Raw genomic sequence first — 25,840 nt, forward strand, 5'->3', positions numbered from 1 at the left:
GTGGACAACTGGGGTTGGAAACGAGGGAAAGTGAATGCGTGGGTGTCGTGTGAAATGTTGATAAAAGAGATCACTGAGGACAGCAACAGACTGCAAAGGAGCTCCAATGGACACCGCTACCTGGGATAAATGCGTGACAGAGAAACAATATGGATACCTCTGTAGATCCCTCCTGTAGCGCTCCTTACTTGTCTGCTCGGCTGTCCTGCTGGCAGTGTTGCCGTGAAGATCTACTTCTACATTTAAATGGTTAAACTAGACATCCTGTGACTTGTCATACTAATGAGCACGCAACGTACTGCATGTCACTGTTCGCTTGCGAGATGAGCTAGACAGGTTTTTTTTCCCCCCCACTTGTTTTGTATACATTTATTTTCAGGCATTAATAATAATGTACTGTACTCGGCTACTAATTTTTAGAAAACGTTCTCGTTATTTTATGGAATCTAACTATTGTGTAAACTTCTTAAATTCTCAAGTATTACTCGTAACACGCTCCTTGTAATGACATTCAAGTTAATGTCATAACATACGTATTTGCACCTTAACAGCCAGCAATAAAGAGTAGAACAAATGAAAACAACTTTGTTATTTGTGCTACTTGCACTCGAGTTGGCTAAAATAGAAATCAGAAATACATACCCGGCATCATTTTTATCTGAAACCCGTTCGCAATAAGCCTGAGATCTGAAAAGTATGCAGCCCCATTCAGTTTTGGAGAGTCCCTCTGCATGCTTGATAGAGCATTCAAATATTGAGATCCACCCAAAAGCCTGAAAAATGAGAAGCCTTATAATTACACAGTGGTTCCCAATCCTTTTTACACTATGTTCCCCCTGCTAGAAAAGATTTGTTCTGTGAACACCTAATTAATAAAACTTATTGCCTACTCATTAGACTTGCTAACAAAACCAAAAACTTTTTGACCAATCCCAGGCTGTGTTATTTCCCAAGATTGTGTGGGGAACACACACTTAAGGCCCCAAACTGCACCGCCGTGTGTGCAGACAGCATCGGTGGTACAGGCCGTCAATTACTACAGGGGCATCCAAAGTCACTCCCCACAGTGCCTTGCTGCTGTGGATACAAAACATTATAGGGGCGACGTTGGAAGCTCCTGCTGTAATTGATAGCTTTACCAACGACGGAAAGGTGCAGTTTGGGGTCTTACCAAGTGCACAGTCCGCACAAGGGCTCAGGAACCCACTATACTGGTTGGGACCAGCCATTACTATTTTGGGGCTAATCCCTTGGAGACATCACAGGAACCGCTACACCTAGCTGTAACAGAAATGGTGATGGAAAACATTTCTACAAGTTAGTGTGTGTATACATGTATCATGCACCAGTCTCCCATGTGCTCTAATTGGTTAAAGGATCAAAGCTCCACGTACAGTAATAGGTTTGTTTCCAAATGTTTGCCACATTTGAAGGAAACCCAAAATAAGGAGACTTAATGAAAGAATGAATAATAGATATTTGCTTTTTTTTGCAGACAGAGCAACCAGTGGGTTTAAATATACAGTATATAGTTAGTACGTTTGTATCAATTTCAAAGCAAATGCACCATTTAAAGTACACAATCTAAGACTAACAAATAAGAAGACCATCTGCATATAGACTCAAAAATGACAATGTTACCTGTCTGTTAATATAATTGGCGAGTCCAGCTTCTCAGCTGGGATTTTGTGATTCTCCACAAGGCATTTAAACAGCAGGGCTTCCTCCACCCTATACGGATTCAGCAACGTTATCTTATTCTCCGATGCAACAATCCACGCACCAGGAAAGTTCAGCTTACTGATCAAGCCAAACCCGCCTGCATCGGAGACTTGCTTTTCTGGGAGCTTGCACAGTCGTTGCTTTAGGGTGCTAAGAGTGAAGACTACTGGTACACTTTTAACAGGTGGAATGGCCTTTTTCTTTTCAACTTGAGACTGGAATAGCTTGTCCAGTATTTGCTGGTTAGACAGGGGGGGTTTCAGTTTGACTTTCTGCGCAGAGCTGTGTCCATGGGCCACTTTCTGCCTCTTCTCAGTCTCTTTTGAGGACTTTTGAATATTCTGCTCTGTTGCTTTTACAGTCTGTAAATTGTATCGTTGCAAGTCTTTAGCTGATTTTTCCTCATATCTGCACGGAACAAAAGTGAATTACTGTATCTTAGTGATGCCCTGTTTCACTTGCATTGAGAGCTCCTTTGACCACATGCTGTGGGTTCACAGCAACAGCTTCCAAATGTGAATGCCACACCTGGAATCAACTCCAGACCTTTTACCTGCTTAATTGATGATGAAATAACGAAGGAATAGCCAACACCTGTCCATGAAACAGCTTTTGAGTCAATTGTCCAATTACATTTGGTCCCTTGAAAAAGAAGGGGCTACATATTAAAGAGATGTACAGGCATACCCCGGTTTAAGTACACTCGCGAGTAAGTACATCTTGCTCAATAGGCAAAGGGCAGCTCACGCATGCGCCAGTCAGCATGTCCTGAACAGCAATACCGGCTCCCTACCTGTACCGAAGGTGTGTCCAAGATGGAGACTATAGAGCTTGGTACAAATGCCTTATTTACATCAGTTATGCACGTATATGACGATTGCAGTACAGTACATGCATCGATAAGTGGGAAAAAAGGTAGTGCTTCACTTTAAGTACATTTTCGCTTTACATACATGCTCCGGTTCCATTGCGTACGTTAATGTGGGGTATGCCTGTAATTCCTAAACCCTTCCTCCAATTTGGATGTGAATACCCTCAAATTAAAGCTGATAGACTGCACTTTAAGCCCATATTCATTATTTAACTGTAACTTGAATTTATTTTGGTACATGCCAAAATAACAAAACTTGTATCAGTTTCCAATTATTTCCGGACCCAACTGAATTTACTGTATTGATAATGCGCCTATATGGGGTTGATAGACAGTAAAAAAAAACATAACAAGCAGATTAACATCTAGTTACAGATGATAGCATAATAGGTCACTAATGTAGGTCCTTACTTCAATAATCCCTTTCTCTCTTTCTTCTCCGTCGCCTTCATAAACGCAGCACACCATTTTAACCACTGGACCTACGGAACTTCAGAATCATGTAATCACTCCTGGAGTATTGAAATCCCCTCAGACCAAAGTGTTGCCTCCTCCTTTATACAATATGTAGAGAAATACCTGTGAACAAAAATGAGCCCTTGAGATACCCGGGAAAGGTTATGTGAATGTATTTGCATATTAAAATTAGCATACTGTAAATTAGAATATTTCCGAGGTATCTCAAGTGTGTTCATTTTTGTTCACAGGTATCTCTCCATGTTGTGTAAAAATGAGTGTTTGGGGAGGTATATATGTCACTTGATGGGCGCTAAATAACCTAGCGTATCTTAGTGTATCCGAGTCTAAGCCTTAAACTTGCCAATCATATTCTAATTGCAGCTAGCTGTGTAATAGCCAGGATTTGGAGAAAGTCCTGTCCTCATTTGAAGTCCACTTCCTCTCCATGCCTTTTTCCATCTTTGTCCCTCTATTAACCCCATTTATTCTGTGTACTACAGTACAGTATGTGAACATTGAGACCTGACAATTTCTGCATGCATGTATTTTTTTATTTCTGATTTTGTCCTTACCAATGATTACTTCAGTCACTTTTTAACATTTCCCCATACCTTTCTTTTATCTGTACCCTCTCAAAACTCATGAAATGTCTGTGAATTGACTGTATAACCCTGTTCATTTAATGTAACCATGTATTGTTAGAACTCTGTGCCCAGGACATACTTGAAAATCGAGAGTTAACTCGCAATGTATTACCTCCTGGTAAAAGATTTTTTTTTTAATAAATAAATAAAAATACTGTAATTAAAATGGTTAAAGCGTTTAACAAAAGTGTACGGTCTCATAGAGGGAATGCAAGGCTATCAAACTAATTTAAAGCTTCTCCCTGACAGTGTCCACCATAATTTGTAGAAATAGATTATAAAGTTGTTATTTTTTACTATTACAAAAGTGCCAGCAAACACCACTCAGCCTTCATTTTAAGTTGTATTTTGGATTTTCCACTTAACTCCTTGATTTAATGAAACAGCTAAAAGTTGTAGCGAAATAAATGTTAAGATGTAAATCATTAGAACTTACTTGAGCTTTTCCTCTTTATCCAGTTGCTTCCACAGATCCTCAGCTCTTGAAGAAATGTCCTCTATGCTGCCCTTTGGGTTGTCATCTAAAAGTCTGGATCGCTGCTCTTGCATGAAGATATCAGTTGCCAACAAAGGCTTCTTGATCACTGTGTTACTGATTAGGTTGTAGGCTGTGATGAAGCCAGACTTTTCGCTGACCACATTGGTTGTTTTTTTTAATGGGTTTTCTGTGTGATTAGCCTCATTAACTGAACTAAGATTTTCATTGACCACACTTTCAACTTGAGGATACAAGATCTTTACAGGTTCTAGGTTCTCCCCTCTGGAATTCTTGAGAGCACTCCCCTTGCTCCAGTTACTATCAACAATGTCTGGGCTATCACTCTGAGCAGTTTTTGCAAATACTTCTCCTTCACCAATCTGCCTGACACATGGAGACTCAAGTTCATGGTTCAACTGAGAGTCAATTAAAATATTGTCACCAATAGTAAAAGTTAACCCATATTCATTTAGGCTTTCCTGCTGTGATACAGAATTCACGGTATAGTCTTGAACCAGATCACTCCTCTCACAATCAATGCCAGAAACACCACCCTTCTCAGGATCAGGAATATTATCGCTGCCAACTATTTGAGGTTTTAAACAGACCTTTTTTGCTTGACCATTGTGATGAACTGAAGAGCATACATTTTGTTCTTCTGGATCTTCATTTACAGAAGGGTTCCTTTTGCCAAAATGTGAGTCTGTGCATTCTGTTTCATTAATAACAATGTCTTCAGACATCTCATGTGTTTTCTCAGTTTCCTGCACTACTGAATCCGGATACACAGATCTCAGTACATTTTCAACAGCAAGAAGGACAGATTCCTGTAACATAAAAATAATACAGATAAGGTGCTTTTTAGATTAGCATACTAGTAATGTTAAATTGATGTACATTAGCAATGTACATACATTTAACAAGGCGTTGTTATACTACATATCTGTAGTAGTTTGAAAAAACACAACTTTTCAAAGTTAGAAGCGCCAGATTCTTTTTCCCCCCATGTCAATTCGTTCATATTAAACGTGTACAACAATTAAATATGATTTACAGAGCCCAACTAATATGAAGCATTCAATGCAGTAGAATAATACAGACATATTGAGCTTGCAATGTAACAATTGGTGCCAGCAACACAGGAAGTATTGACTTGCCCCCAGTCACACAAAATCAATGTAAGTGATCAATGATGAACTCAAACCCACAAGCATATGCATTGAAGACTAAGGGGGTTAATTCATTAAACTGCAATAGGGCTGATCAAGCACTATAGCAAGGAAACTCTCATTGACTTACGGTGCAGCAGAGTTCTGCTGGTATCAGTTTGTGCTGGGATACTTTTTTAACTATGCATATACGTTGTGTATAGTGTACCGTTTCTGGTCACCCTTATTGTATTGAGCTATACATTATGCTGGATCAATGATTAACAATATTAAAACGTTGACCTATTACCTTATTCTGTAGCATGACTTGCGTTTTATCTGGTGTTAAATTGACATCTAAAGATGAGGCAGGAAGAACAATATTCATGACGAAAACTGGGTAGCAGCGTGCCGAATCCTTGTTCAAGTTCTGATTGTAGTACAGACGAACCATCTACACAAGTTGAAAACTCAGGTGAACCAACTGCATTTTACGTCTTTGCTAATTAGCCCACTAGGAGAATGAATACAATGCCAAGATGTGAAATGTACAGCATCTTAGAAAGTAGTTTCATGCGCTGGAAATATACAGGGCAAGTAATACACAAAACCCATAGGAAAGAAAAAAAGGATTACAGTTGTTGCAACACTATGTGTTCACGTCGTAATACTGTAGATTATTATTATTATTCCAATAAAACCCTGATTATGAGATACAATATTTGTAAAAAATAAATTGGAGTAATATTTGGTGCGACAGCATCATAAAAGGTGCTGTTTTGCAGGCAAATGTGGACATCTTTGCCCCCTTTATAGTGACCATATTGGACATACCAAGAACTACCAACAATCATACATTATTTTCCCCTTTATGTCCTTTTACTACATTATAGATGTAGTGGTAATGGGAAAGGAGATATCTTGGTGTCATTCCTAGTAAAATATTAAAAAAAATAAAAATAAAAATACAGTATGCAAACTTAGCTCAAGAAAGATGGCAGCCGGGGGGGGGGGGGGGAGGGAGGGTGTGGGACAACTCTCATGCTGTCCCAGGCCCGGCGGTGCGGATGCACCCCACATAGCAGTGACCCGGCAGCTCCCGAGCTCAGCAGCAGCCGCCCGATTACTGCTTTCCTTCCTCTGACTGCTCCGATCATCGTGTCAACTTCTAGCTGACAGGAGGGAGAGGAAGGATAGGGCGTGCGCGCGCTCTCAACAGGGTGTGTGTGTAAGTGGGGGGCAGTGTGTGTGCGCGTGTGTAAGTCGGAGAGAGCGTGTGTCTGTGTGAGTGTGTGTGTAAGTGAGAGCAGGAGTGTGTGTGTGTGTGTGTGTAAGTGAGAGGGGGACTGTGTGTGTGTGCACAAGCGTGGGAGGGGGGGAGTGTGAGGGTGGAGAGAGACGGGGGTGATAGGGAGCAAGTGTTGGGGTTCCCCAGAATTTCAAAATCGAATTCTGGGGTTCCCTGACCTAAAAAAGGTTGAAAACCACCGTTATACACACACACACACACACACACACACACACACACACACTTTGTATAGATCTATGCAAGGCATTGTAGGGTGCGACTTAAAAAAAGCAGAGCAGCGATTGACAGTTCTGCTTTTGAAGAGGTTTCTTCAGCAGCCGCGTGCTTTCCCACGACGGCCCCCACCGTGGGCCAGGACAGGCAAGTACATTTATTTCAAACCCTGTCGACATATGGTGATGCAGACAGTTACCTTCAGTATCTCTTTGTGATGAACAGGGCGACGGTTTATAAAGATGAAACTCCTTTCTGAGCTGGAAAGACTGGTTAATGTGCGGTCTGCCTCTTGTTTTGGAAGGAATCCATGAAGCAAGATCTGTCAGCATGATAAAACCATTTGGTTAGGTATCCACACAGAGTGTAATATTTACTAAGCATTCTACCCCATAAGAACTTCCGGCGCCAAAAGTTTCCTTATGGCCCATCCAAGTGCCATAAAAGCAGGTGAACGTGGTTCAAATTCCATTCTTGGCCCTGCTTAAAAACCTTGGGTAAGTCACAACATCTTTGTGGTTTAGGCACCAACACTAGATCGTAAGCTCTTCAGGGCAGGGAAAACATTGCGACTCGGAAGAGGCAGAAAAGGGAGTGGGGCAGCCAACATCCCCAAATGGTGGATCCATGGACTCTCAATCTCGTGTAGTCCCCCATAGTGATAATCAGATGTATGTACATTCTCTGCATGTCAAATAACCAACTACAGATGCAGCCACATGTATCTGACCACTAGCCTTGGAGAATCAGGGAGTATCTCACAGTAAAGGCTGCGAGATTTCGGTGAGATTCTGCAACCAGACTAGTGGTCCATCGTATTAACACAGTGGGGGTCCCTGCAGTCTCATTCAAATGAAGGGACCCCGCTGTGTTAATCCGATGGGCCATTAGTCTGGCTGTGGAATCTCACAGAAATCTCTCAGCATTTACTATGAGGAAAGATTTAAGGACAGTGAATGTAAATTTCCAGTACATTTAACATAGGTTGAACGTGAGGTACCTACACTACCGACACACTTTATTGAAGTGTGGTCGGTACCGCAAGCCGGGAAATCTCCCGGCTTGCTAGTGGCCGCCCCTCGGCGTGCCGCGCGTCATAGACGCGCGGTCACGCGTCATCGGGAGTGTGCGCCCGCTGCACGCGTGTCCAGGGGCTCCCCGAGGGAGCCCTGGTGTCCCGCGATCGCGGGACAGCGGCAGGGGGTTCCGGGGGACCCGGCGGACCCGGCAGCGGTAGGGAGAGCGCCCCGATCGGAGGGCGCTCTTCTGCTGCTTCGGCGTGCGCCCGTCACACTCGGGCGCGCGCCAGGCTACTGCTGCGGCACAGAACGGGCAAATGCTCGAATAAACTGTGCCGCAGCAGTATGTCGTCTTCTCAACATCATCTACTATGTAACACCCAAACTAAACTGCAGGTTCCTATGTTAACAAACATTGCCAGGATAACCTTTTCAAACGCATTTAAAATATTAACACCTAATAAAATACTGACTTTTTTCAAATTGTTTTCTTAAAGCCAATGAATCGCATACTTTAACCAAGTAAAGATTATCACATTGACTTGTTCAATTTGCTCCTATGTCAGAATACGTCACAAGAAAAGAAAACAAACACTGCTACAGTTCTATTATTGTAACACAATGACGGGTATGCAAGATCAGATACCGGCAAATATATGCCCAATGGGACTTTTAGACGCGCCAGTTTCTCTGCTGCTGCCGCCATTCACCTACCGAGGGACAGTTGGCCTCCGCCGCCGATTAGCCGCTGGCCGTTTCAGTTCTGAGGTAGGTGATTAGCGTTAGGGGGTTTTAGGGTAAGGTGTTAACGGCTGAAAGTTTTTAGTGTAAGGGGTTAAGGTTTTGGTTTTTAGGGTAAGCGGTAAAGGGTTTTTTAGGGTAAGGAGTTAACAGGTTAAGGTTTTTAGGTTAAGGAGGTAAGGCGTTAATGTTTTTTAGGGTAAGGCGGTAAGTGGTTGATGGTTTTTAAGGAAAGGGGTTAGAGGACACAATACAGGCATACCCCGGTTTAAGGACACTCACTTTAAGTACACTCGCGAGTAAGTACATCTCGCTCAATAGGCAAACGGCAGCTCACGCATGCGCCTGTCAGCACGTCCTGAACAGCAATTCCGACTCCCTACCTGTACTGAAGCTGTGCGCAAGCGGGGAGACTATAGAGCCTGTTACAAATGCGTTATTTTTATCAGTTATGCATGTATATGACGATTGCAGTACAGTACATGCATCAATAAGTGGAGAAAAGGCAGTGCTTCACTTTAAGTACATTTTCGCTTTACATACATGCTCCGGTCCCATTGCGTACGTTAATGCGGGGTATGCCTGTACCTGCTGCCACGAACAGTCCCAGTGGCCAAATGTGCAGACGGAATGGCCGCTTCGAAAAGTCCTAGACCCTATTCATATATCCAATCGCTTTAAACCATTCACGTGAAGGGGGCTTAAAGCTTCCCTGACATTGGGGAAACGTTTTACAGAAAATTGAAGACAGACAGAAGTGATTTGCCCCATGCCACACAAAGTGCAAATTGCCAGAATCAAATCCACATGCAACAAATTAATAATACATTTTAAGGCGACAAACACATATTGCAACCATGTACAGTGATCGTTTTTTTAAGGCTTTTACTAACCTCTGCATCATCACATTGGTGTTGAAAAGGGACCATACTGCTCATGATGGCAGTTCCCAGGACTGACATGAAGGCCATTTTGTGATCCGACACCTTGGACTTTTGCCAAATTACTGCCTGCAACAAAATAGCACCAACTCAAAACTTTAACATTAAATTTAGACTGGGTGAACTCAAGTCACCTGTGGCATCGATTTGCTCCGAAACAGATCTGCAGCTTTAATTTTCCACAGTACTGAGAAAACCAACCTTTTACAATGTATTGTATAAAACTTCTACAGGATTTGTCTAACACACCAAAGACAAAATTACATCAATTTAATATGTTCCGTAAAAAAAAAAAAAAAAATCAGGACAAAAGAAGAGTCGAGGCTTCACGGATATTGCGAATTCACATATTTATTGAAGTAAAAAAAATGTTGGAATTTGCAAAATCCGTGGAGCCTCTACTCTTCTTTTATCCTGAATCTGTGCATGGAACGCAGCGGGCCTTCCTTAGGCCTCGTCCACAGTGATCGTGAAGGTGGCACGAACAAGAGACAGCCATCTATGGGGCCGGCCATAGTCCGCCTGTGCGTGCGCATTTTCAAGCGCGATGGCGTGACCACATTTCCAAGAAACTATTTTTTTTGTATTTTGGCGCAGCGGGCGAGCGATGGTCGCGTCACGGCGGCGGTTCAGCCAATAAGGGCGAACCAGCCGTGTGACATCATGGCCACGCCCCCACCATGCCCCCGTGTGGACTTCAAATTGCTCGGGAGAAGGGCACGCGCGGCGGCACCATGCACTCCATCGCGCGCACGCCCACTTTGGCCTTAGCCTTACTGAGAAGAGCGCACTCATATACATTTATCTTTGCAGTTAAAAAAAATAAATAAATAACAGGCAGATATCATTTCTACATCACAGAGAGGGAGAGTGAAGACTACCTTAAAGCTACAATAAAATAGCTGTTAAATTGCTCGGGGGGGGGGGGGGGGGAGGAATTACTTTGTTGAAAAATAGGGAAATCATTGCTTTAATTGCCTTTCAGTAACCAGTAGTAGGGTCACTTCCCACGATTAATGGATCTTGATGATGCCAGGTGGGGTTAAATATCAAGGGTTACCTGTAGAGGTTATTAGCTAGTGAGTGTCAATGTTTTCTGGGGCTATTCTCTTCAAAGAGAAAAAGCTTTAAAGAGCCAGTGCTTGTGAACTAATGGCACTGGTATGTTTAACAGGTTAAATGTATGCGATTGGTACATTTAAAAAAAGACAAGTATTTATTCATATTTTTTACATTATTTGTAATGTTCCCATGGTAAGACTAAAATGCTTTCGAATGTTTATTACAATCTCTTTATTCAATCTCTTCTGGCGATAAAACGGGTTTTCACGCCTAAGTCAATGTAATTATGATGCCATCATTAGCAACACATCACATAAATAGTGGATACAAATTCTGTGGACTGGAAGAAAAAGAAAACATTCATTTTTCATAGACTAGAAACAACTAACTGCTCCTTTAAGAGCAATTCAATCTTTCTAAGGAAGTCAATTACACTGATATTAGACATACATTTCTTTCAGCACATTGTGGGACTGTCCCTTTAAATGTTTGGAAGTCTGACACGATTCAATCTTGTATTCTGTAACATGTTGATCTCCTTTTTCTTTTTAACAGGTAACAATACCTGCACATTCAGGCCCCACTGGATCTGAAGGGGTTACAGAGAATATATTCACACATGAACATAACCCGCTGACTAGGTTCCTGATAGGGCCAACTGAATGTATTGCTTGCAAAGTATTCACCAGAAAGAACATCTGAAAATACATGCTCATAAACACTAGCATCTGTTGGGTTTTAGCAGTTCTCATGCTAGTCTTGATTTCAGTCATGGATGCCCAGTATATGGATATCTAAGCCCTGACAACTCTAATTGAGCCCACTATGAACATGATTTTCAGTGCAAACTCCGCGGAATCTGTTCTGTAAATGTTGGAAATCCAAGGTACTTCGAGCAACTAAGTATCCATAATTTGCAATGCACATATAGTACAAGGCCTACATGCATAAGTAATTTGGGCAATAAATTGGCGTCAAAATAGCCATTTTCGTCATGCATCGAGGCACTTTGCACCCTTAATGCACTGCGTGCACCAGCTTGTGATTTGCATAGTATCAATAGGGAGAGTTACAGGTGGAGGTAGCAAAATGATAGACATAGTACGGGTATAGCAAGCAGTACGTGCCCCTCTAGGTTTGTAGCAGACAAAAAAAAAGCACCTTCAATGCATTTCTGGCTTCTCAAAAATGTAAGATTATATAGGAGCAAGTACAATGTAGTGGGTCAAAATGTAAAAAAAAAAACATTTTATAATCAGTGTAATTGACTTCCTTAGAAAGATTGTCACCCAACAAGATTAGTTCATTGTATCCTGTGCAAAATTAATGTTAGCCTTTTCTTCAGGAAAGCTGAATACATGTATATCAGCTAATTAGGTTTTCTGTTTTGAATACTTACTTAATTACATAGAAAGAAACAACCGCCCTACTACTAAAATACACTAAATAAAGAAATTCGTCAGCATGGTTGTTGTATAAAAGCATTTAACATAAAAATGTTAAACGTTGAAAAGCAAATGTAAAATTACTTATCCATCTGTAAAAGGGTCAAACAGCTGCATTGACGAGGCCAGTCATTGGTTCACTTTTGTCCTAAGTGGGAAAGCCCCTTTAAAAACATACACTCCCATCCAAAAAAATATTTTAGTAACATAGACGCTCTCATAAAATAATCAGAACTATGGTTGTGTGTGTTTATTTATCCTTAGAACCTATACCAATTAAATAATTAGGGGGAAAAAAAAAAATATTTTAAGGACAGCCATTTTTGTTTCTACACTTAAAAAAAACACACAAAAAAACAAAAAAAAAAACTTAAGTAGATAGTTCTGAAGTGCTGATAACACTGTTTTGGTAGTAACCTTTTAATTAAAGCTCTGCACAAACAGGTACTTTCAAGCCTCAGGGGTTGCCCCTTCAAATGGGCAAGGCTAATTGAATAAACATCATGTTGTTTATTAAAGCTGATTTCAGAGCAGGACCACAGGTACCGCAATAAATCTGGCTTGCTGATTAATACAAGGATGTTATTACACTGCCTGGCCTCCTGAGTAGCTGATATACATAACTGTAAAAAGATCACTTCAGTAAACAGCTTTTCAGAAAGCTGCCAAACACGAGGACGTATTAAATGCAAACTTTGTGATAGTGGATACCGCTAATAATTTTCAAACATGCTCCATTCTAAACACCCTTTTATTCCTCTGCAATGAAACTGAGCTTTTAATGTGCAACAGAGATGGAGTGTAAGTTGAGCGTGGAAGAAATATATGGGTTTTAATTACCATTTGAGCACTTTAGTCCACTAATGCATTGCAAAGCATGTGTTGTGGGCCCCTCCGGTTACAAGGGGGTTACATTGCAAAAAATATTCTCAATCAAAAGTTAATATTGCACAAGTGAACAATTACACTATCATATACTGGGTTACACATTTTTATTTAGTAGTCATAGAGCTCTTAATTTTCAAAGGTAAAAATGTGAAGATGCAACACCTTCAAATAAGAGTCAGAATACTACGAAAATAGCCTTTTATTTATTTTTGTTTTTTAAAGCAGAATCCAAATAAAATGCACTTTTCCAGTAGGCCTAAGACTTCCTATGAGCAGAACGTCAGTTTACACATTTCTGTTAAATTCAAAATGTACTGTACAGTAAAAAGAAATGAAACCAGCTTTGCAGGCAGTATACAAAATGCTTGTTAAAATGTTACATTTTGCAATGTAATGCATCAACATATAATATGCTGTGAAGCAGCTGTTCCCTGCTGGTGAAGATTTTAGGCCAGTGATGGGCAACATGGTACCCTAGGGTAATACTCTGAGTATTGCAGGCACACGTCTCAGTGGAAAAATAAGGTAAATCACTGGTGCTTCTGGAGATGGGGAGAATCCTGTAATTCCCCAATGAATCCCAGAGAAGGAAGTGATTTATGAAGTGATTTATTTAGCAAAACATCAGTTTTGACTGGCAGTCAAGGTGAGGGCTCATGATTAAGTCTGTGTGACTGGATACTTACCTCCTCCAACATGATACACTTACAGGATTGCAGCCATCAAAGGGTCACACATTACTCTTACCATTGACTAGAACACATGGGAAGACATGGGGAGGTTGGGTGAGATGGAGGGGAGAGAGAGTGACATGAAGGGGCTGAAGCCCGCTTTCTTCCCGGGTCCACAGAGAACAGGTGTCTTGCAGCTTGCAGGTACCAGTAGGAGCTTCTCCTTGCCCCCACTGATCATCTGTATAATTCTGGTCCAGTCATTAATACAGTTCAGTTTCTCTTCTCACCCTCGGAACTCGTGCTGAGCACAAGAGAAGAGCGGGATACGATTTATGAGCAAGCTGCCATAAAATAGCTGACTGGAGGGAGCAGGGAGAAGCTCTGACCGGCGGAAACAAATGTCTCGGCTCCCTCTGCACCTCATTTCCCGGGGTCCACCAATGGGCCAGTTTAATTCTGATCAGGTCAGCAGAGCCAGGGGAAGAGAGAAGTAGTTGGGGCCTGCAAGTGACGCCACCTGTTAATTGAGTTGAATTCTACTCTAGCACTGGGAAGTAGCTTTACAGCATAATCCATCGGGGGTTTATGGATCCTATTGAATATAATGAACAGTGATTAACATATTGGTAACTTCAATGGCTATAAATTGACTAACAAGCTTCTTACATTTGATTCAGCTGCAAGAGGAAATGGTGCATGGCATCAAAGCAACATTCCCTTTGACTTCATACATAGCCCACTACACTCTAATGGGCGTATGAAATTTGCCTTTTAATAAGTAACACTAACTACAATACGAAACTATGGAAAATAAATAGAGTGGCGCTCAATAAGATTTGACAGAATACAGCAGAAGAATTACACAACTAATAAGTGCAATACTCTCTAGACCACAAACGTTCTGTGCTGCGCCCCCTGTGCCTGCCAGCCCCTAAGCTCACACTCCCCCCATACCCAACATCCAGCGTCAAATGAAGAGTGGGGGTCATGTGACATCACGTGACCCCCGCGGCTTCATTTGATGCACGTTGCTATGGCGACACGTATGTCACATGAACCCGTGGCGTCAAATGATGCAAAGTTGCCGAAGGTAGGAGAATTAAGCGCCCCCACAGAATAATATTGCGCCCCCCACCTCTAGGCAGAAGTGATATATATATATAAATGTAAATACAACTGTATGCTCATCTGCATGTCTTAGGCAGGTCTGCAACCCCGCCTTTCCCCATTATCACCCAGCACACAGCACTTCCACTGCAGCAAGGGATTCTGGGAAATGACATGCAAATGAGCACACAGTGCCACTTTTTGCTTCAAAAACCATTTTTAACATGGTTTCCTATAGGCTTAAGCTTGCTGCATGGTCACAGCTTTGAGCACAGCCAGGGTTAAGGTGCATACCCAGAAAACCACCCGCAGACAGCTGTTTCGACCTTAATGGGTCTCATCAGTGTGGGGTTGATTAACTGGGTATGCAAAGAAGCTAAAGGATAGGCCAACCATAATACTGAGTTAAGTTATGGTGACTAAAAAAAGTGACAAAAACCCTCCACAGCAAAGCAAATATGCAAATGTAAATACAACTGTATGCTCATCTGCATGTCTTAGGCAGGTCTGCAACCCCGCCTTTCCCCATTATCACCCAGCACACAGCACTTCCACTGCAGCAAGGGATTCTGGGAAATGACATGCAAATGAGCACACAGTGCCACTTTTTGCTTCAAAAACCATTTTTAACATGGTTCCCTATAGGCTTAAGCTTGCTGCATGGTCACATGGAAGTGCTGTGTGCTGGGTGATAATGGGGAAAGAGGACTCATCTAGCCGGAAAGTCTTGTCGCAATAGAACTTTACCAATTTGGGGTGATGCCACGGAGGTGAGCAAGCGCCTCCATCTTGAGTAACAGTGGCTGCTCCTGGGACATAACGAGTGGAGGAACTATGAGCTGTTGTGCACGCTCTTTTCTCCTTTTCCACCAACTACAATAGGATACATTTAACAGATCCACTAGTAGTCAGTGTTTAGAAGAGCAGTTGGTGCTAGTCTTATCCTGGCCTTTATAAGGTCAGATCCCTCTTTAAAAAGGTTGAAATAGCTGCTCCCTGCCAACTGATTCCAGCATATCTATGCAATGATTAGTCACAGTAGCTCTACATTTTTGTAAAAATTAATAAAGTAGACGAGCAAATAAGAATATAAAACCAGGTTTCACAGCAGCCGTCCTGCCTGCTTGAAATATAGATTTATAGTCAGTGGTATGGAAAGCACTCACCCTTAATGATTCCTGCTAGTAATATTCTATGGGTGCCGACAGAGCTGCTGGTTACAACCACCCCACAAGCATTGAGTCATCATAGAAAAAGAAAATGGCCGCAGCACTCTTTGTTGGGAGCCTCTCATATCTGTATTCTTTACAAAGCAAGCAAGGCTTTAACAAATATACAAACATAGGCAACGTTACAGGCTATAGACCTTTTACAAAGCCTCACACTGTGGTTCCTCGACCCCTGTGGAGCACCAGTTCCATAGAGAGTGTACCATGCAGGAATACCTACCTGGTGGACATAAAAGAGCAGCTGGGTGAGGTGGCCAATAGAAAGTTGCGATGTCATTGGGAGATGACGTTACAACTTTGTACTGGTGACCCCGCGGCCATATTTGTAGTTGCCAAAACAGCTCCAAGAGACCATGCAGTTTTTAAACATGTACAATCTCATTGCTGCTTTACTCATTAATACATAGGTTATATGGTTATAGTTGAACTTAAAAATAATTGTAGTCTGCACTTCCTATATTGCCATACTGGTTTTAAATGTGTAGCCCATATATATCATACACTATTCTGGAAAAGCACAGGAAGATAAGTGACCATTGCAGGAAATTAATTCGCAAGCTTGCACTTTGAAGACTAACACCTTATCCACTACACCACCACCATCTTTGTAGAGGAAGTGTCAGCCTCTGCAATTTAGCCAAGGTCTATGACACAGTGGCAATGCATCTCTAAACCAATCCATAGCAATGAAAGCCTCTAATCTTTTTTCCGCTCTCATTTCTAACCTGATATTGTGCTAAAAATACATTTACACGTGTGTATTTTCTAGGTCACCTAAACCCAGGGTCTTTAAAATGCCAACTATGAATCTGACTCTTGTCAGCATGATGACACAGCACAAAGTACTTCATTAAAGAGCAATAATTACATGCAGACCATCTTCAGTTCAACAGAAGCAGGCCAAACATATCCTCTTATATTTTGATTCATCCAGGACATTGTAGTACTTGTACAGAAAAGTAGGGTGCCAGGTTATTTTTCCTGGCTTATTTTCTTGCATACAGTAGGTTATAAAGGTTAAAAAGTTGAAAGTCTCAAGTAGGGTAAAACTGAACTCATAGAACGGATATGTTTAAGCGCTTATATCTGGGTAATTGATCTTTTTTTTTTTTAACCAAAATCTGATGCCTCTTTTACAATTACTTTGTACATATGGTGAGCGGAGATTTGGGAGGGGTTTGGTTTCCTCTGGCTGCTCCATTTTGTCTGGTATCACCAGCGGTTGTGTTAGAATTTCACTTATTGTTTAACTCCTAGTGCTGTGTCAGTATTTTGATCTCTTTTGTGATATTTATTGAATTCTATTCATTACCTTGACCGAGCATATCAGGTATGGATGTATTCCCCAAGTGTGGATGTATATCCTCAAAACAAGAAAGGAGACATAGTGTATTCCAAAAGGCACAACGTTTTATTGGGCTTTTACACAGAATACTCACACTTTGCGCAAATAACACAGGCAATAATAAACAGAGGGAGTTGGTAGATGTAACCTTTGATTTGATGAGCTTTATTTGATCCCTCTAGTAAATGGGCTTGCATATGGGCCAAGCTTAGCATCATATCTTCAGCATTTATATACACAGTGTACACTATATTGTGTTTTACTCTATTCTGGGGTGATCCTGCTCCTTCTGGAATTTGGAGGTGTAACGTTGGAATTAGAGGACTTTTGGAAACAAGTCCTCATCTGAGGTTGTGAGCAGATCGTATACCCAGTTTCTTTCACCTATATCTAATTATCCAATTTAATATTATAATATTAGTGTGGGAGCGCCTTGTCCATTCTTTGGGTTTCTGCTTAACAAATGGAAATTTTTTCACCAATTTAATTTTTTATGCTTAAACATCTGCATAACATTAAATGAGTAATCCAGCCCATTTCTCTCCCCCTCTTGCTCCCCCCCCCCCCCCCCCACACACACATTTTTTAATACAGGATTGAAGCAGGGGGTTTCTGGGGGAGCTGTTCCTTAAAACACCGTCCGGGACAACATTTTTAACTATGTAACAACGTCCAGAATTTTGCCATTGATTATTATTTTTCCCACAAACAATAGTTGAAGTGCAACTCTGAACTTGAACTTGGAGGGCAGGGGTACAACGGCAGAAGGCGGGGATGGTGAAGGAGGATCATGGTGTCAACAGCAGCAGAGAGCAGTGATTGAGTCCGCCGCCCCTGCTGTATATGACCCGGAAGTCAATTACAACTTGCAGTGTCTGCTGGGGCAGGCTCCATCACTGATCTCTGCTTCCGCCGCCACCATGGTCCTCCTCTGCAGCCACCATCCCATCCCCCGCCTTCTTCCTTCAAGTTGAGAGTTGAACTTCAACTCTTCTTTGGGGGGGAAAGAATGGTCTACTGCCAGGTAAGTGCTGCGCAGCGAGAGGGGGTCTGTGAAATGGGGGCCGGGGGCTGAGAGGCCTCAGGAATAGGATGAGAGGGGTGGAGCTGTGAGGAGGGGAGCTGAGATGCCTCAGGAATAGGAGGATGGGAGCTGTGAGGTTGAGCGGGGCTGTGAGGAGGAGACTGCGGGGGTCTGTGAAGAGGGGGTTTGTGAGAAGGAAAGGAGCCGGCGACATGTAGTGCACAACATATATAACCCATTAAATTAATACAACACATGTTGGTAGATACTGGTGCAAATACACCCCCAAATGGTGGTAACCAGTGATGTCACTGGTAGGTACAAATAGTGTTTCCTGGGAGGGGTAAGTGGAGGAGCCTCAAGTGTAAATAGGTTCCCAGTAGGGGAGATAGATTATGTACATAGATGTATCCCCATTTTTTGTTTTGTATTCGGAAGTTCTCCCTGAAGTAAGGTCCATAGCCATGATAGATAGTGAGAGTATAGGTTCACATAGAGGAAGCTTGTATCCCTTATGGCGGGGGTGCGCAAACTGGGCAGGTGGTGGGAGAGGATGACGTGGAAGCGGAGGATGGCAGCGGGACAAGAGGGTGGATGACAGCCAGACCGGATCAGGGTGGAAGAGGAGTTGGACGGCGGGAGCGAAGAGGACGCTCCCACTGTCCAACTACTCTTCCGCCCTCCTCTGGCAGTCATTGTGACGGTAGGGGGTAGTGAGCCTTCATTAATAAAGGTGGAGCCCAGCTGGCTGCCCCTAAAACTGTATGGCAAGGGCTGAAAGAGTCAGCTCTTGGGTGTAATATTGTACCTTACTGTGTTGCCCTGTAATTTTGTTCCCCTTATACTGTCCCCCATAGGGTTATAAGCTAGGAACTGTGTGTGTGGGGTTTACTGTGTAAGCCCAGTGGGCTAGTTAATGCATTCTAGGTGTATTTCCTTTGACTCATGGTCCCGTAGCTGCCTATGCAAGCATATAAGTGGGTTGCCTTGTATGAGCAGCCTCTTATGAGAAATAGCTGCAGGGCAGAGACTTCTGGAACATGAGGGAAAGGGGGGATACTTTAACGTGTATTGCTTGCCAGCAAGGTTTTATAGCCCCCACATTTTAGGCCCAAATGGTAGAGTGCAAGTTCTAGGGACCAACGGTTAGTTTTGCTGTGTTTTAAAACTACAATGCATTTTGTGTTTGTCCTGTGAGGAAAAACCAGATTGGTGACAAGAAGCAGCCAGAGGTCGATTTGCATTTCAAAGCAACCAGTCCATGTAATGGGATTTCCTGTGCAAAGCCATGCAGGATGTAGCACATGGCGAGGGGGAGGGGGGAAAGGGCTGTGGACTGGCTATCTTCAGGAAACACTTTGTTTTCCTTAGACATATAGGTGCTTTGACAGCAGGGGGTATGGGACTAGCCAGGAAAACGGTCCTGGATGTCAAACTCATAAGCACGATGTCCATTGGCAAGTTTTGAATCTTTCCCTCCTATGAGTGAATGCACAATCACGATCCATGCTCTAATTGGCTTCCAGCCCCCTCAATGATTGAGATATGATCAAACTATATATAAGGGAGTGCAGTGTAGCAGATCTCTCTTTTCTGTTGGAGATTTGAAGACAAGCAGCTGCTGGCGGGCCTCTCAAAGATGTTTCTGAGTGAAAGGGCTATTCACACAGAGAAGCATGGAGGGGCCTAGCCAGCAGGCTGGATTTCTGTCCAGGACAAGGGTCCTATCAGGGTAAGCCCAGCCATGCGGGCGCCCTGCAACTAGGAAAGACTAGTTCTTATTCCCAAGAACCCAGTAAGTGTGTATATTCTCTGTATTTTATATTTCTGTGTATTTCCAAGGTCTTATCCGAATAAACCACAATTTATTTTATTGCCTGTTTTCGCCCTGTGATTGATCCCTTAAATATAAAGGTGTATTTGGCCTGGTCTCCTGTGACAGTCATCCGTCCTTTTCTCCCGCTTCCCTCCACCACCGAAGCCAGGTAGGCATTGTTAAGGTGTTAGAGGAGGAGAAGAGGGGATGAGAAGAGGATAGTAAGGGGGGGGAGAGGAGGAAGAAAGTTGATGACATGGGGGGAGAAAGTGGATGCATTAGGAGTTGAAATAATAAAAAAATAAAAACCTGCAGTCAGTACTATCTTGTTATACTACTACACTATACTAAACACACATACATGTTTTGTGGTTTAAAAATATTGTTACGTATTCGTATTTACATTTATATTGTATACCGATTAATAAAAGTTGTTTTTTTTCATGTGAACTCGATTACGTCAGACCTGGGGGGGCAACTAATATCACGGATGAAAAGGGGGACTTGACGTAAAACCTTTGCTCACGCCTACCTTAGGGGTTGCCCTAACTGTAGCCATGGGACTCAGTTAGAGCTACATTGATAAGAAGCCCGCTATACAATACCTAGATAACGATCCCGAGGGCATGAGGTGCAGTAAATGGCTAAAGGGACACCCCCTGCTACCTCAGCACCACCCTGTTAAAGCAAGAAAAAAAGTCAACATGCAAATGAGGTCAGCATGGCAACAAGGCCTCAAACCCCAAATATGGACTACACTTAACAGCAATGGCCCTCATCCCGAGAACTCGTTGTCCCTGGGCTTGACAGCATTCCGGAGGAAGGCTTAAAAGTGCTAAGAATCCCTGGAGGTTAAAGATTGATGCCCAGCAGAGACAAAGCATAAGTTCGTAAGTATTGTTATAGCAACAGGAATGAATGTGGAGAATTTGTAGAATGTGAGACCCAGTTCATGAATTCATAAAAAATCCAAATAGAAAATGGAAATATAGTGAACCAAAAGCAATAGAGTGTGAAATGGACCATATACTAGCTAACAGGAAACACATAAGGAGTGACCACAGATTGGTTTGATACAAATGAAATCTGATTGTGAAGATGGAAAGAAAGCGGATTTAAAATAGAATTGAAGAACTGCTAACATTTCCTAGAACTGCACTGGGACACGTTAAGAAACACTAGCTGAGAGACCCGGTGTTGCCCGTGAGTTAAATTTCCCGCTAGGAAAAGGGGGTGGGAGAAGGGGGGGTAGGGGGGGGGATAGGGTGGTAGAGGGGGGAGGGAGAGGGAGGGGGTGGGAGAGGGGGGGGGAGGGAGGGGGTGGTAGAGGGGGGAGGGAGAGGGAGGGATTTATGAAGACCGTATGAAGACTAAAGTTGAAAGCATACAAAACAACTGGGAGGAATGGCTAAACAAAAAAAAAACCAGGATAAGGAAACATCAAAAGGAGCAGTTACTGAAGAAACAAGAAATTAAAAGCTCCAAAAACACAAAAGTTGAGAACTTCTACATTAAATTGCATAAGAACACAGAACACAGAAACTACCAATAACGCACCTTGAAGAGGTCCTTCCAGAAGTAGCAAAAGCAATAAAATCCATGAACAGTGAGAATGCTCCTGAGGAAAATGGAATTATAACTGAAATCTTGAAAGAAGCTGGGGAGGTAGAGAAAACCCTTGCAAAATTATTTATACAGTATGCTGTTTGAAGACTAGGACAATTTCAGAAAAATGGAGCAATGTCATACTTAACGTCATCCACAAGAAAGGAAACAAAGAAGGTCTCCAGAACTACAGACCAATCAGCCTACTTCCAATCTTTTTACGGAGATACGCACTAATTGGCTGCAACAGACCCTGGATACAACACAATGGACCATATCCAAGTCTAACAAATAAGTGATTTCCTGAAGTAATGAATATAGTATAACTCAGTTAAGATTTCGTACATTACGAAAAAGCATTTGATTCAGTCTACACTCCAGTGGTTTTCCTCAAAAGGAAAGTGTTCGACCAGTGTATCCAGCCTGTGCTCACAACAACTTATGGAGAAATTTATAGCTGTGTATTACCTGAAGACAGGAAAAATAATAAATAGGTTCAAAGCAAAAAAGTTTGTGACATCACAAGAGTGAAGAAATTAAAAATCGCAAGAAGAAATTGGACAGAGATCGTACTTGACTGGATTCAAAGGGATATCAAAAGACCAAGATGAAAACCAAAAGAAAGAGGAGGGTGAAATCAGGAAATTTGTTGGGGCAACGTGGAGTAGAGAGGCTTGTAACCGCAGGACCTGGAAACTTCTTCGGGAGGCCTTCATCCAGCAGTGGATCGACAAGGGCTGAAAATGATGACTATACACACACACTGTAAGTACATGTATGTGAATATATGTATCACACACATACATACAGGTACTGTAGGTCACCCTGGGTTAGGTTTGGTTTTTAAAGGTTGACAACTCCTGCATTATGGAATTGAATTTATGTTTTACATACTCCATGTGAAAAGTAATACCTCTATTTTCTTACTTAAAAAAAATACATGGAAAATCTGCATCTTGCCGGGCAGCTGTACCACAGCTGCAATTTTCCTGATACAACAGAATCACAAACACTGTGCTTCTTGTAAGTGAGCACGACAGATTTTAGGTGACAAAATATCCATTCCCAAGAAGCACATTCCTTATCCGCAGGAAGTTAAGGAGAGATCTGGATAACACGTTTAATCTCCTTGGCTTATGGTACACCGAAAAATAGCTACGAGAGATATTCTCACAGGAGAATAAGCATTTAGGAGATTATACTGAAGATTTATTAGTATGGTGTTATACGGGTCTGTTCCAAATGTGGCACAACGTTTGGAAATGCAACATTAAGGGTTGGCGACCCATAAATGTAATCACTAAAACACACAATCTTGTTCAAGTATCCTTCATATAAGTGCATTTAAAAATATAAAGCCTAGTAATTCAAGGTATTACGATGAGCAAAGCAAGTCACACCATAAATTGATGCACTTCACAAGTTGCATTCATTTTAATTTGTTAATCCTTGTCACATGCCTCACAGCAAAAAGAAAAACAAAAAAAACATGCACCTCATAGACCGATGTAATAACGTTTGTATCTAGCAGGGACAGCAAGGGTCAAACAGCAATAGTTTGAAGTTTCAATGCAGTGAAAGCGCTCAGCATGTATTAAGGAGCTTTTGCATTTTGGCTCCAAAGCTTCAATACCAAATATCACACAAAATGCAATGTAAGCTGCAATCATTAGGAGCACAGGCCAAATCGGAGGGGGAAAAAGCAGTTCTTCATCTTCATTGCTAGCCCCAAAGTTAGTTTACATCCATGTCCTTAACTTTTGGTCCTGATCATCTATTGCATTGTGAAATTAGACAGCATTTTTTCCCTGTTAACTTCTGAAAAAGGTCCAAAGGAGGATCGGATACATCTTTTTTTTTAATTACAAAAAAACCTTAAGTCTATATTTAGTATTTAATTCTGACTGACAAAGCACAAAGCCAAGTTCCTGTACACATAGCTAGAGGGAGTTTGTGTGGGGGTTTAATAGCATCTTTATAGAACATAAGTTAGCAGGTTTTTTTTGGCTGCAAAATTGGGCTGAAAGTGTAACCATGTTCCGCAGAATTGGGAAATACCATTGCTACAACTTTGGGGCCTATGCAGAGAGCAGCGAATTTTAAAATTGGCGAATTTATTAAAAAGTAGCTTTTTTGGAGAGTTTTATTCTCCATATGCAGAAAAGTGCGAATTCTGCTATGTTTAACATGGTGTGGAGAGTTTAAATTGGCGAGATGCGCGCTTCAGAAACGTGTAAAAACAAATCCGCGCCTTTTTTTTCCCTTTGCAATGGCTGCGAGCGGCAGCTTCTTGCCAATTTTTTCTGGCGAGGCAAAAAGGAGACAATCGCGCCATTTTATTGGCGCGAACAGCCGCTAGATGCCGTTCGCGCCTCTCTGCATTAGGATATTTTTAAAACTGGCGAGATTGAGGTTCTCGCCAGCCGCGAGGCGAGTTTTACAAATAGAAAAGAAAAATTGGCGCGTTTTTCGGAACTCGCCATTTTCTGCGCGATTTTCTCCAAAAAATGGCGAATTTCGAAATAGCGCTGCTCTCTGCATAGGCCCCTTTGTTTCTTACTGGGTTTCAAGAACTAGGCTGTGTAAAATATTCAGATAGAGTTGAAAAAAATGTAAGCCATAAAGCAATCAACACCTATAATTAGGGTGACCACCCGTCCCCCTTTTGCCGGTACAGTCCCGGTTTTTCGGGAGCTGTACCGATTTTCTGTGTGTACCGGAAATGTCCCGGATTTTCCTCAATGTGTCCCCATTTTTTTTTTTTTTGTCGCCGGCGTTGCGCGAGTAAGCTGCGGTGCGCTGTGCGCTGTGCGCGAGTAAGCTGCGGCGGCGCGGAGGAGGAGACTGGAGCAGCCCGGCTGGTAAGTATTTTTTTTTTTTTAATGCCAACCCCCCCCACCCGGCAGTTTCCTACCTTGTTGGCCAATCCCCAGCGTCCCGGCATTAAGCCCCGCCCCCCGGCATCATCCTTCACCAAGGACCGGCATGTGGAATGGATGGAAGGAAGGGTGCCTGGGGGCGGGGCTTCCGCTTCCTGCGGCAGAGCACACGTGGTGTGTGTCTCTGCCCGCGGCTCCTGGCTCTTCTGCGCGGTGTCTCCCCCCCTCTGCCCGCCCGGGGGGATAGGAGGTGGGTTTTTTATCCTTTGCCCCCTGTCCTGGCGCTCCCTTCCCCCCCCCCTGTCCCCTTGGTTCGGGAGATGGGCGCGGGGGCTGGCAGTGGTGGCTGCGCGGTGTTCCCCCATTCTGCCCCGGGAACCCGTGGCTGCCCTCCGGGGGAGGGGGCGCGGCGGCAGTTTACCTTTGTGTCCCGGCGCTCCTATCCCCCCCCCCCTAGGTGCGGGAGATGGGCGCGGGGGTGGGTGCAGGGGGAGGCGGAGAGCCACCTGCTCGTGGCTGCCTCTGTACTCCAGTCTGTGTGTGTGTGTGTGTGTGTGTGTGTACCAGTGTCTGTGTCTGTGTGTGTGTACCAGTGTACCTGTGTGTGTGTGTGTGTGTGTGTGTGTGTACCAGTGTGTGTGTATGTACCAGTGTGTGTGTGTATGTACCAGTGTGTGTGTGTGTGTGTGTGTATATGTGTGTGTACCAGTGTGTGTGTGTACCAGTGTGTGTGTGTACCAGTGTGTGTGTGTACCAGTGTGTGTGTGTACCAGTGTGTGTGTGTGTGTGTACCAGTGTGTGTGTACCAGTGTGTGTGTGTGTGTGTGTGTGTGTGTGTGTGTGTGTGTGTGTGTGTGTGTGTGTGTGTACCAGTGTACCAGTGTGTGTGTGTGTGTGTGTGTGTGTACCAGTGTGTGTACCAGTGTGTGTATACCAGTGTGTGTGTGTGTACCAGTGTGTGTGTACCAGTGTTTGTGTGTGTGTACCAGTGTGTGTGTGTGTGTGTGTGTGTGTGTGTACCAGTGTGTGTGTGTGTGTGTACCAGTGTACCACTGTGTGTGTACCAGTGTGTGTGTGTGTGTGTACCAGTGTGTGTGTGTACCAGTGTGTGTGTGTACCAGTGTGTGTGTGTGTGTGTGTGTGTGTGTGTGTGTGTACCAGTGTGTGTGTGTGTACCAGTGTGTGTGTGTGTACCAGTGTGTGTGTGTACCAGTGTGTGTG

General features: G+C 42.9%; 1 protein-coding gene across 10 annotated transcripts in view; it reads right to left on the reverse strand.

The window, feature by feature from the left end:
* The window catches only part of PMS1 (PMS1 homolog 1, mismatch repair system component), a 92,406-nt gene that overhangs the window by 16,241 nt on the left and 50,325 nt on the right, over positions 1-25,840 (reverse strand). For 7 of the 10 annotated variants that reach the window (XM_075608383.1, XM_075608377.1, XM_075608382.1 and 4 more), the window contains 6 exons: positions 9,498-9,614; positions 7,044-7,166; positions 5,633-5,776; positions 4,133-5,001; positions 1,642-2,130; positions 643-773 (listed from right to left, as the gene is read on the reverse strand). In XM_075608383.1, the coding sequence (XP_075464498.1) occupies positions 643-773; positions 1,642-2,130; positions 4,133-5,001; positions 5,633-5,776; positions 7,044-7,166; positions 9,498-9,614 (1,873 nt within the window). The other 3 variants (XM_075608384.1, XM_075608386.1, XM_075608385.1) reach the window with 3 other exon arrangements.

The sequence above is a fragment of the Ascaphus truei genome, chromosome 7 (assembly GCF_040206685.1).
Source record: "Ascaphus truei isolate aAscTru1 chromosome 7, aAscTru1.hap1, whole genome shotgun sequence".
Lineage (NCBI taxonomy): Eukaryota > Metazoa > Chordata > Amphibia > Anura > Ascaphidae > Ascaphus > Ascaphus truei.